This window comes from Artemia franciscana, chromosome 10 (genome assembly GCF_032884065.1).
Source record: "Artemia franciscana chromosome 10, ASM3288406v1, whole genome shotgun sequence".
Taxonomy (NCBI): Eukaryota; Metazoa; Arthropoda; class Branchiopoda; order Anostraca; family Artemiidae; genus Artemia; species Artemia franciscana.
In genome coordinates this window covers 26,442,532-26,456,107 of record NC_088872.1, presented here as the reverse complement: position 1 = coordinate 26,456,107, position 13,576 = coordinate 26,442,532, and the positions used below count along the sequence as shown (strand labels likewise).

General features: G+C 35.7%; 1 protein-coding gene across 1 annotated transcript in view; it reads right to left on the bottom strand.

Annotated features, from left to right (window-relative positions):
* Window positions 1-3,952: 3,952 nt before the first annotated feature.
* The window catches only part of LOC136031992 (apolipoprotein D-like), a 56,571-nt gene continuing 46,947 nt past the window's right edge, over window positions 3,953-13,576 (bottom strand). Inside the window, exons 4-5 of the mRNA XM_065712055.1 lie at window positions 8,321-8,413; window positions 3,953-4,560 (exon numbers count right to left, since the gene is read on the bottom strand). Coding sequence (XP_065568127.1) covers window positions 4,061-4,560; window positions 8,321-8,413 — 593 coding nt within the window. The 3' untranslated portion in view covers window positions 3,953-4,060. The remainder of the gene's footprint in view (window positions 4,561-8,320; window positions 8,414-13,576) is intronic.

The following is a 13,576-nucleotide window of genomic DNA, read 5'->3' as shown; positions in this document are numbered from 1 at the left end:
TTGTCTGTGGATATGTGGATCGTGGATCAGGTGACGTCACCTGAAAAAACTGGATCAGGTGACGTCAAAACTGAAAAAACTAAAAAAAGGCAAAAACTACAAAAAAAACTAAAAACTAATAAAAAAAATAAAAAAGCTAAAAAACTAAAAAAACTAAAAAAAGGCAAAAACTACAAAAAAAACTAAAAACTAATAAAAAAGCTAAAAAACTAAAAAAACTAAAAAAAAGGCAAAAACTACAAAAAAACTAAAAACTAATAAAAAAAATAAAAAAGCTAAAAAACTAAAAAAACTAAAAAAACTAAAAAAGGGTAAAAAACTAAAAAAACTAAAAACTAAAAAAAAACTAAAAAAGGTAAAAACTAAAAGAACTAAAAAAGAAAAAAATAAATGACGACACTCAAAGAGAAAGCGACCAGGACAAAAGGAATGTTCGATTAGCAATCAACAAAGCACCGGGACACAGGGAGTATAAATGACGACCAGGACACAAGTAAAAAAAAAAATTAACAAAACTAAAAAGAAGGTAAAAACTACAAAAAAACTAAAAAGAAAAAAAAAACTAAAAACTAATAAAAAAACTAAAAAACCTAAAAATCTAAATAAACTAAAAAAGAAAAAAAAAGGAAAAAAATAAAGGAGAAAAACAAAACTAAAAAACGAATGTATATACAGACCGGTACACCGGGATACAAATGACGACCGGGACACAGGGAATATAAATAACGACCGGGACACAAAGACACAACTACAACGGGGACACCGGGGGAAACAGGGGGATATAAATGACGACCGGGACAAAAAAACTAAAAAGAAATAAAAACTAAAAACTAATAAAAAAAACTAAAAAATCTAAAAATCTAAATAAGCTAAAAAAGAAAAAAAAAGGAAAAAAATAAAGGAGAAAAACAAAACTAAAAAACGAATGTATATACAGACCGGGACACCGGGATACAAATGATGACCGGGACCCGGGACACAGGGAATATAAATGACGACCGGGACACAGGGACACAACTACAACGGGGACACCGGGGGAAACAGGGGGATGTAAATGACGACCGGGACACCGGGACAGGGAATGGTCGATTAGCAATCACCATCAACAAAGCTCAAGGGCAATCATTAGAATCATGAGGTATAGATCTGAATACAGATTGTTTTCCCATGGACCATTATATGTTGTATGTTCAAGAGTCGGTAAACCTGACAATCTATTTATATGCAAAGACAATGGGACAGCAAAGAATGTTGTATATTCGCAAGTTTTACGTAGTTAAAACCATATATATATATATATATCTATATTCACAGGTGGGACATAGGGACACAACTACAATGGCGCGTAACTATTATGGCGCGTAACGACTTACGCGCGCGGGGGGGCTTGGGGGGGGCGCGAAGCGCCCCCACCAACTAGGTGTTGGGGTGGCGCGAAGCGCCACCCCAACAGCTAGTATATATATATATATATATATATATATCTATTCACAGGTGGGACACAGGGACAAAACTACAATGGCGCGTAACTAATATGGCGCGTAACGATTTACGCGCGTGGGGGGCGCGAAGCGCCCCCACCAACTAGGTGTTGGGGTGGCGTGAAGCGCCACCCCAACAGCTAGTATATATATATATATATATATATATATATATAAACAAGCAATAATTGTGTATGTATTTATTTACTTTTCTCGAAAACTGCTCAATAGTTTTTTTTGGAAAATTGGCAACCCTGGGATTTTCTGGCCTAAAAAACGATCCATATAGGTTAGAAGTTTGAGAAAATTCGTTGGAAGCCTTAATTTTGGAAAAATATTTATATGAGTGACATCATTTTTACGAATATATTCGAAAAGCATACATACGTCATAAATGCCTCAGCTGTAGTTGTCTTTTTGTCAGTGTCTATGATGTAGGCAAAATACGCAAGAAACATATGATTAACAAGAGAAATCCTATGATCGACGTCATATTTATGAGTACATTTCAAGAAAATAAATTAAATCATTTCATTCCCCTCTCAGGAGTGAAAGTTTCGTTTTATATCTATGACGGAAACAGCATCACAAAAGGAATATAGTTTAGTATAAAATACCAAGTTTAATTAGTCTTTTTACAAAAGGTGTTTTAACTAGTTTCATAATGCCTGGAGGACAATTGAAGAATCTAGACCATCAAACGTGACAAGACCAACCTGACCAGCTAAGGTAAAGGGTATTAAAAAATGTCGAAAAGCAATGATAATCGAAAATAAACTACAAATATATACTGTCAAAATACTTCCGTTCACAAAAATTACAACGGGTCGAAAACAAAAGTGAATAACAAAGAGACATACGGTTCGAAGACAAGCGGCAGCAAGAATTAAAACTACTCAAAAACCAAAGTGACGAACAAAGAAATATTTTGCTAAAAGATATGAAACAGAGAGAACAAGGAAGTATGGATTAAAAGATTAGTAGCGGTGCGAATTACAAGCAATCGCGAGAAAACTAGTATCAAAACGTGTCAAAAACGAAGTGAAAAAAAGAATTTTGTTGTTAGAAAAAAAAAGCGACAGCAAAAATCAGATCCATCAAAAATGAAAGTGAAGAAAAAAGAAATATTACAGGTACTTATCGGTTATATAATAGACACTCGGGAAGTGAAGCTCGATTAATGCTAATGAAGTGAAACAAAATATGATGAATATATAATAGTTTAAAAACAAATTTGAGCTATGTATTTGCACATTAGGCGGAGGGGATGGGGGTAAAGCATAACATATATTAAATGCTTAAACTAACCATTGCTGTATTTAATATATGCTATGCTTTACCCTTCCCCCTAATGTGCAAATATATAGCCCAAATTTGTTTGCATAAATCAAACCAAACTAAAATACAAACTAAATACTTAAATAAAGTATATCTACAATTTTTTTCAACCAAACCAAAGCTAATTGTGTGGTATAAAGAAGTTGCTTGACCAATTTCTTGTGTCATTCTCGCAACATTCGCGGTGAAGATTGTATAGTGTCTATTATATAACCGATAAGTACAAACTGTGGAGGGCTCCACGTTCAAGAGTCCCAATGACTTATAATTAACTCTTGCGTAGCTTATGGCTTCTTTGTAGGTTAGTACCGGATTCTGTGCCATAGCACGTTACAGTGAAAAATTGCGACTCCATCGTTCGTCTAACCACAAATTTTGTTGTGCGTCACTTTTGTTTTAAAATCCTTATTATGATGAGAAGACATGCAACAACAGTCGCATGTCTTCTAACCACATGTTTCGTTTTGTGTCATTTTTGTTTCTGATTCGTTGTGATTCTCGCTGTCGCGTGCCTTAGAACTGTAGATTTCGTTGTGTTCCTTCGATTTTTATATGTTTATCTAAAACAAAGTTTTCAAAAGAAACCAGCTGAATTTATTATGTACGCCTAATGCTATTTTAGTTTAAGAGACATACCTATAGTTTTAAAAAATGTAACAAGTCAGAATCAGCTTTTAGTTGAAAATCATGCTGAATTCTCAGTTTGGGACCTTTTTAAATTAATGTAGAATAAACTTTCAACTGAGACGCAATCACATTTTAAACCAATTTTTCCCGTAAAAGGGCCTTTTATATTCTTAAAAACTGAAAGGTTGATGAGACCCTCATTTGGCTTATGAGCAAGATTTGCCTGAATGAGTCAAAAACTAATTAGAACGATCGATAATATTAAAACTACCTATATCCATTTATTTTGGGAACTGGAATAACGATTACAGCTCAAATCTATTTGAACAAAGAGCTTTGTTGAAAAACAGGCCATACCGTCTTCCTCTGCTGAAGGAAAAATGGCCATAGTGTATACTTTCCTTGGTTTTGTTAAATTGCCTTGCTGATTTAACCTCCTGGGAAACATACAGCTCAACCAAGAATATTTACTTGAGACTTAACTCTAGAGCTAGAGAACCAAGTAATAGGATGAAGAAGAATCTACACTCAATTTATTAATATGCATATAATATGAAACTTAGTTATAATAAATATATATAGCCTGAGCAAATCTTTCATTAAAATGAAAATTATCATACAAAAGCACCTAGCAATGTTATTAACAGCAGGTTCTCAGCGGTCATATTGTAAACTTTGCTATGGTCATATGTCTGAAGTTTCCCTCGTTTTTTTTCTTTGTCTGTCCTTCTTTTCATCATTTTGAAAGGGAGCATTGCACTAGTCACTTTTGATACTAAAGGTCTATTTGATTTGTGATTTTGCATCTCATCTTGTATCAAATTTTTTGTTGGAACTCGCGTATGATGAAACGTCGAAGCTTCAAGGCTGACTGAAGGTATTCTTCTAATGGTCTGGTTTACTGGCTTTCTGGGAGCTCGAATCTCAGAGCGTAGCCATTGCCGTCTAAAGGCCTGTTCTGCATCTTCTTCGTCGTGTCCATTGTTCACATGACATGACTGATTGACCTTGCCGAGACTTTTGGTTTTAAAATGGATCAAATTTAGGTACTCATGAGCTGAATCAAGTATAGTTTTTGGAGGGGATGGCTGCCTCGTTAGTATCCAGAGGGACTCTGAAAAGAAAATCGAATTAGCCAGTATAACTCATTGCTTTTGAACTTGTCTTAGATCGAATTACCGTCCTTAGATATGACTTGAGTAATAAGTAGCCATTAAACCTCTGAAGTAGTATCCCCCAGATGGTTTTAAAATGAGCCATAGGCACTACTCCTTTCTTCTTCACCGTTAATCACGAAGAAGGTTTAACGGCAAATTCCTCAGGGCAAGATGCGGGTGAATGTTATGTAATAGGAAATGTCTCCTAAGAGATTCAAATGCATGTTACGTCATAGGATTCAGGGTGACGCAATCTTGCATGAATTTGCTTAAGTATTTCTTCGAATTTTACGCAATAAGGTTTGGTATGTTACATAACAGGCCGTGTTAGAGTCCACTATTCATGCGGTTTTTTTACATTTTTCTTTAAGACGTTTTTTCAAGACGTTTTAAGACACTTCAAGACGTATTTTAAGAGATTTTTCTTCAAGACGTTTTTCAAGACGTCTCAAGACATTTCGAGACGTTTTTAAGATATTTTTCTTCAAGAGTTTTCAAGACGTCTTAAGACATTTCAAGATGATAATTAAGACTTTTTTCAAGGTGTTTTTCTCTATGATTTCTTTAGTTTTTATGTCATAGGGGAACGTTACTTATGTTAAGGAGGACGCATTTACACGTGACCTGCTAGACTTAGGCCCCGTGGGGAAATCCCCAGTTGTGACCTAAGAAGGCACACAGGTGGGTGTTACGTAATGGCTGTGTACACGTGAGATGTCATGCAATTGTAGTGCACATTTGGGCTGTTACATAATGAAGGTGCAAGCGGGGTTATGTAACGCAATCTTAAACGTGGGTGTTACGTAATGGTGGCGCACGCGTGGGTGTTATATATTAGCGGTGAAAACATGAAATGTCACGTAATGGCAGCGAACATGTGGGATTTTAAATAATGACGATGGGCATGGGGGTTGTGACGCAATCTTACACTTGGTTGTCACCTAATGGTGGGGGGCACACGTAGTTGCTACGTAACGGCAGTGTACACGCGGGTGCTAGGTAATGACGATGCATAAATTGGATGTTTTGTAATACTTTAAGAGATTTTATTTTCTTTTTTTATATTTAAATGATTTTTGTACCCGCTAGGATTCGAAAGGGCATTGCCGTCCAATGGAATTGCACCTTAGACAGTTGGACCAGCAATTTATGTCTAACGTTACGTTTCAGGTAATAGATTCAACGAAATAACCTATTGTACGCAAGGAGAATTCCCTGTTCCATTAACTGGCTCGATTAAATGATTTCCAATCCTTTTCGCATGAGAGCGCATAAGCATTCCAATGCTATTGGTTTTTAGTCCACTAGATACAGCTGCATATTACAGGGTTATTAGCATTCTAACAGGACCTAGACAGGTTAAGATAGCTATTGAATCAATGAGATGTCACATACCATCGGCGTTAGATATTCCATTACGTAAATGACTATGTATCGAACTTTTATCCTTATCGAACTTTTAAAACACAGAAAAAGTACTTAAAACTCAACAAACGAAAAACAAAAATTGCAAAAAACCAGACATAGGATAACATATATTAAAAATAACCATGAATTAAAGAAAGCTGGGGATTCTAGTAACCAATTCCAGAGGGGAGGGTTGATATTAGAGGTAAATTTAAGCCCTATTAAGAGCTACTTCGAGAGATTTTAATGAAAATACCGCGTTTCTTTGAACCAAGACTTTGCATGTTCAAGCCACCGTGACAATTTGTAGCTAGCCCACCCTATCCCACCTAGTTTTAACGGTTTTGGAACTCAACTTCTAATGAAAATTACCTCTACATAAAGCTATGCAGTTTTAAAATAATTAAACAACTCACAAAAATCTTAGAAAATTGTGGTTTTCAGGAATGATTTTTATGTAAAGGATAAAGGATCGATACAAGTAATTATAAATGGGGAATATGTAAGTTTTATCGGTATCAAGGCTGTAGAGATATCTCAAGCCTAGTAAAGAACAAACCACTGCCTGAGTCTCTGGGTTTCGTCTATTACTATTCCAAATAAGAAAAAGTCTTAGGCTTTTCCTGTTTGTAATCATTTATAGTAAAAAACTAACTTGGAAATATAGCTAAATCGTTAGTATTTTTGAGGTAACTTAAAATATGGGAGAGTTTGTAAAAATTAAATGCTATATTATGATGTTAGCCGTGATTATAACTTTTTCCAATAGATTTTTCTTTTTGTTGAAGCCAGGGGACTGTAAGTTTCCTTTATAGGGGTTTTGGACAAGGTGAATCAACTGGTGAACATCTTGTTTTGATCTGAAATTATTTTTTACATAAATCGGTCATTAGGAAAGGTAAGGAATATTTGGTCCTGGATGTGTCATAAAAAGCTAATGTATTAATGTGAAGCTTCGAGGAATATTGAGAGGGAGGCTAAACTAAATCAAAAGACACTATGTGCATCCAGGTTATCATCGAAAAAAATTAGAAATACCATATTAATCAAATAAATAAAAAACTTGGAAGATAGAAGGCGGAATTTTGTGGGTAAATCATTGTTTAAATTTTCGTACTTTTATCATTGAATCATAAATTAAAGATATTTTCAATTGAGGAAGGGGGGGTTACAGTTAAAAATTTCATCTGCCCTTTGTACGAGATTCTTAGGCGGTAAAATAAAAATTAATTTTCTGAAGAAGTTCGAACATGATATCTTACATCACAAACAAATTTTTATGTAGGAAGGAACAAGAAATGTCTCATTGCACCTGCCAGCTGGGTTTTCTGCATGTGCGTAGAAACTTATGGCGTTAATGCAGCAGGCTTAAGAATCAGATATAGGAAATCATTCGAGAAACTACCTCTACTTATTTGGTCAGTCAAATCTAAACCTTATCTATACCCAGTGTTTTCGTAATTGATAGCGTTTTGTCGTCGGAAATGGTCATTTTTTAATATTATGTATTGAGCATTACGCACCTTTCTATTATGAAGCGAGAGTCACTTGCTCTTCTGCTAGCTATTTATTTACGGTGAAACAAGACAGAAAATATTCGATAACTTGATATAAACCCAAATTCATAATTCGATATATAACCAATTATATGGGTCGGAGAAAATATTATAAAGCTGATTTAGCTACAAGGCATATTTTTGAGGGCTCTGAGTCTCATTATTCCTTAAGTCATAATTTGGATGATGAAGAACAGTTTGTATTGTTACTTGTTCCTCATTTGTCTCGTAAAATTTGCGACGATCTTTGCTTTTAAATCAGTTTATTTAGTTAATTTCTTGGGATTGAGACTTTGTGCAATCTGACGACAGATTCAAATCATTAATTTTATTGGTATTTAAGTGTTGTAGAGACCACACCAAAGAAATGAAGTTGGGTTAATTCTGATAAAATATTATGAAAATATAATACTTTAGTAAAGAAAATTATGGAAACTACAGCAGAGAACTATGGAAATCAGTCATCTCCCGAACGCATTTTATTAAATACCTAACCTAACCAACTCTTTATACTAAGTGTCTCAATGAGACTAAGCTAATTATCACCAAAAGCAGACAGAGAAACCGGTTTTACTCAGATCAGGAACTTGATTGTGGTCAGCATAATACGTCGTACCGTTATTTCAGTAATATACTTATAGTAACATGATGAAACTAAAAAAGTAAAATGAAATTAATAAAGCTCAAATTTATAGCTATATAAGTCACAAGTGTAGCTTTTTTATCCATGAAGCAATGAGAATAAATATGTTACCTCTTCTGCTGGTGACTCCATGGTCTTGGCATCTGTATTCTATGGCCCAGGCATCGTAATCGGTGGCAAGAACTTTATATTCTTGAGCGGTAACTAAAACACAAAATTAGAACTGATTTTTTAGCAAAAATATTCGTGAATTAGCATGTACTTACAAAGGATCGTTAAATTCCCCGAGAACACTTGTGTCTATGCTATCCATAGGATCGGTCAAATTATTTCTACTGGGGTGACCTTTTTAAAGAAAAATGACGTAATAATATATAAAATAAAATATGAGACGTTTCTATATGAATGACTTCAAGAAATGGAAAGCGTAAGGAATTCAAGTTATATCCGGAGAGAGGATTCAAAATTAAAAATATATTTTCATTGAAAAAGGTTAGATCGGGTGCTTTTTGGACAAATATTCTGTTGTTCTTCTTCTTTCTAAATATATTCTTCAGAAATAAATGAAACCATTAGAACAAAGCAGTTCTTTAATATAAGTTTTTAATCTAAACCGTTTTCAAATACAGCCTTCTGTCCTTTTAGTTTTGCCAGGGTTTTCTTCTACCCCCTCCCTTCCCCTTTGTTATTGGAACATACAAGACACAGAGCAATCAACTAGATACTGACTAACAATAGGAGACAAGAATTTTTGAAAAAAAAGAATGTAAAAAAATAAGTGGCCGCTACGTGTTTGAAAACAATAAAAGAACAGCGAAATCTGGATGAATTTGACAAGTGGTGCTGGAAGCAGCGAAGAGTCTAATTATAGCAAGTACTACCATCAGGCCTCTTCAGCTACACAAGTTTGAGATGGACTGAAATTTACCTCGAATCCATCATCTCTGCTAAAATTAATTAGTTTACATGATTCTGAGTCACAATAAAGTGATCTATGTAGAGTGGCAAAATACGAGCTTAGTTTTGCTTTGGTCTCACAATCTCCCGCACAGACATTTTGAGCATTTGTAGTCAAGTAAGTAATAAATTGGATGTAGAATGAATGAAAACTCTAATCAGCAAAATTAAGGCCAATGGAAAGGCACTCGGTTTGACATAAGAAATCACAAGATAATTTCTTTTTGCATATTAGCTGGGCATCTGGCTGGAATTATTTTATTATACTAAATTTTAAACTGGTTTACCCCAACGGCTTGCCTTAAATATATCATATCATGCCTTTGGCTACATTATGAAAAACATTTCTTTTTTTACTAGGCTCTGAATCAAATTCAGTAATCACACCGCATGAAATGGTATTGACCAAAGTGCTTTTCATTTGCCAAATACTCGGATTTTTTTTTCAAGTTAACTGCTCTTGGAAATTCTAAGTGAAAACTTCCAGAGTGTGCAATTCCGTCATAATAATTGCATAAATGCTTAATTTTCTGTATATTTATAGAAATTATGATTTAAATATAAATTAATGTAGAAAATACACCAGTGGTCAAAACTGGCAACCTTCAGACATTGTTGTTCTTTGTATGTTGTCCTAGTTTGCCTTCTGGATTTGGCTACACAGAATGGAATAAAACCACCCTTTATAAACAAAAATGAAGGTTAACCACTCTTGCAGATTCTTTGGTCAGCGTTCCAATCCACTGCTTAGTGTAGTGACTATAGGACTTTGTTTATCCTGATTACAGCTTTAGTCCAGGAGGTTTCCGGCATGTTGGCTCATCCGTTCTTTATGTCAAGACTTTTGGACATCAAAATGAGGTTCCTCAGAAATAACCTTTAGGTTTACAAACAAACACAAGTAAAATGGTAACACTGAAAATAGTGTAATTTGAAAAAGTTCAATTCTATTAACTAGAGAATTCTACACAATTCTTAATCAGCATCATTAAAATAGCATGAACTATGAAAGTCCCAGCGCGATATATTCATTTCAGAAATCTCTGTATTGACGTCCTCCCTATAAGGTTCCGAGTGGGTTGGTGCGCTGGATTCGGGATCCCTTGTCTGAGAGGACGCGGGTTCGAATCCCAGTGTACCCAATTCTTCAGTTTGGGACGGGGTTCAGTGGCGTGACTCTGTAAGCTTAGCCAGAGTCGACCCAGCTCTAAATGGGTACCTGGAGAAATCTGGGGAAGGTAAACAGGAAGGGTATGCGAAAGCACGGGATGGCTGGCCCCCAACCCCCCATTGCACTTCCTGGCTGAAGGGCCAAGAAACGGAGATCAGCACCGCCGGTACGGACTGTAAAGTCTAATGCCGTATCCTCTACCTTTTCTTTTTACCCTATAAGGTAGCAGACCATTGCATATGGCTGTGTCAACAAGCTACCAAATAAAGCTAACATACCATTTGCTCTCATAAATAAGATTTATGGTCCAACTCATATGACTGCTGTATTCATAGACGATGGTTGGTGATGGTAGAGCTATGCTTCTTATTTATCTGAGCGTCCCACCACAGGCATGTATTATTAGGAGTAATGATAACTAGCGTCAAAGCTAAGTAGTATGTGCTACATTTCATCCGTTGAACGATGGACATGTGTGAGTGTCAATCAGTTGTGCCAGATCAAAAGTATCGAGCTTTTCTGTCATTTTACTCATCTGGTTCTAAATGATATTAAATAAAGAAAACAAATTTTTTTTAACTGAAAGTAAGGAGCGACATTAAAACTTAAAACGAACAGAAATTACTTCGTATATGGAAGGGGCTGCTTCCTCATCAACGCCCCGCTCTTTACGCTAAAGTTTGACTCTTTCTCTCCACTCTTCATTTTAAAACAGTAAAAAACTTTAGCGTAAAGAGCGGGGCGTTGATGAGGAAGCAGTCCCTTTCATATGCGAAGTAATTTCTGCTCGTTTTAAGTTTTAATGTCGCTCCTTACTTTCAGTTAAAAAATCTTGTTTTTTATTTAATTTCTGAACATTTTTGAATCAATGCATGTTTGGATTTCGGCTCTCCCCAGATTTTCTTTTTTTTGGCTAAATGGCTTTCTCATAATTTTGATCGTATTATTTTGAGAAAAAAAGAGTGGGGGAGGAAGGCTAGTTGCCCTCCGATTTTCGGTTGATTAAAAAGGTAACTAGAACTTTTAATTTTTTACGAATATTTTCGTTAGTAAAAGATATACGTAACTTATAAATTAGCTTACGTAAAGAACTTTTGTATTCTCATGTTTTTATTACATATATGAGGGGGCTCGCCCCCTCGTCAGTACCTCACTCTTTACACTAAAGCTTAAATTTTGTCCCAATTCATTAAGAGTGACCCCTGAATCACAAAAGCCGTAAAATAAATAGTTGAAATTACTAAAAATACTTTAGCGTAAAGAGCGAGGTATTAGGAGGAGGTGAGCCCCTCATATGGGAAATAATTTCTGTTCGTTTTAAGTTTTAATGCTGCTCCTTACTTCCAGCTGAAAAAAACTTTTTCATATTTAATTTTTTCATTGTTTTTTTTAAGTAATGCTAGTAAATCCTGCGCTCCCTTCATGGAAATTTTCTTCCCCCATGACAAATTCCTCAAAAGAAAGTTCCCCCAGCATATCCCCCTCTTCTCAACCCCTCCCCCAACCAAAAAATCCTCCTGAAAACGCCTGTACACTTCCCAATAACCATTACTATATGTAAGCACTGGTCAAAGTTTGCAACTTGCAGCTCCTCCCACGGGGACTGTGGGGGAATAAGTCGTCCCCATAGACATAGTTATAAGGTTTTTTGACTACGCTGAATAAAATGGCTATCTCAGAATTTTGATCCGTTGACTTTGGGAAAATAATTAGCGTGGGAGGGGGCCTAGGTGCCCTCTAATTTTTTTGGTCACTTAAAAAGGGCACTAGAACTTTTCATTTCCATTAGAATGAGCCCTCTCGCGACAGTCTAGGACAACTGGGTCGACACGGTCATCCCCTGGGAAAAAAAAACAACAAACAAATAAACACGCATCCGTGATCTGCCTTCTGGCAAAAAATACAAAATTCCACATTTTTGTAGATAGGAGCTTGAAACCTCTACAGTAGGGTTCTCTGATACGCTGAATCTGATGGTGTGATTTTCGTTAAGATTCTATGACTTTTAGGGGGCGTTTCCCCCTATTTTCTAAAACCATGCAAATTTTCTCAGGCTCTTAACTTTTAATTGGTAAGACTAAACTTGATGAGACTTATATATTTAAAATCAGTATTAAAATGCAATTCTTTTGATGGAGCTATTGATATCAAAATTCTATTTTTTAGAGTTTTGGTTACTATTGAGCCTGGTCGCTCCTTACTACAGTTTGTTACCACGAACTGTTTGATACTCCTTCAAATGGGTTTTTGATTCTTGGATAGCCATTCTCTTACATAACAGATATGATCAAACAATTCGTGGTAACGAACTGTAGTAAGGAGCGACCCGGCTCAATAGTAACCAAAACTCTAAAAAACGGAATTTTGATATCAATAGCTACATCAAAAGAATCGCATTTTAATGCTAATTTGAAATAAATAAGTTTCATCAAGTTTAGTCTTACCCATCGAAAGTTACGAGCCTGAGAAAATTTGCCTTATTTTAGAAAATGGGGGGAAACACCCCCTAAAAGTCATAGAATCTTAACGAAAATCACACTGTCAGATTCAGCGTATCGGAGAACTCTATTGTAGAAGTTTCAAGCTGTTATCTACACAAATGTGGAATTTTGTATTTTTTGCCAGAAGGCAGATCACGGATGCGTGTTTATTTGTTTGTTTGTTTGTTTTTTTGTTGTTTTTTTCCCCAGGGGTGATCATATCGACCATCTTGTCCTAGAATGTTGCAAGAGGGCTCATTCTAACTGAAATGAAAAGTACTAGTGCCCTTTTGAAATGACCAAAAAAATTTGAGGGCACCTAGGCCCCCTACCACGCTAAATATTTTTTCCAAAATCAACGGATAAAAATTCTGTGATAGCCATTTTATTCAGCGTAGTCGAAAAACCTTTTAACTATGTCTTTGGGGACGACTTACTCCCCCACATTCCCCGTGGGAGAGGCTACAAGTTGTAAACTTTGACCAGTGCTTACATGTAGTAATGGTTATTGGGAAGTGTGCAGACGTTTTCAGGGGGATTTTTTTTTGGGTTGGGGGGAGGGTTTGGGAAGAGGGGACATGTTGGAGAAACTTTCCATGGAGGAATTTGTCATGGGGAAGAAAATTTCCATGAGGGGAGCGCAGGATTTTCTAGCATTACTTAAAAAAACAAACAATGAAAAAATAAATATGAAAAAGTTTTTTCAACTGGAAGTAAGGAGCAGCATTAAAACTTAAAGCGAACAGAAATTATTACGCT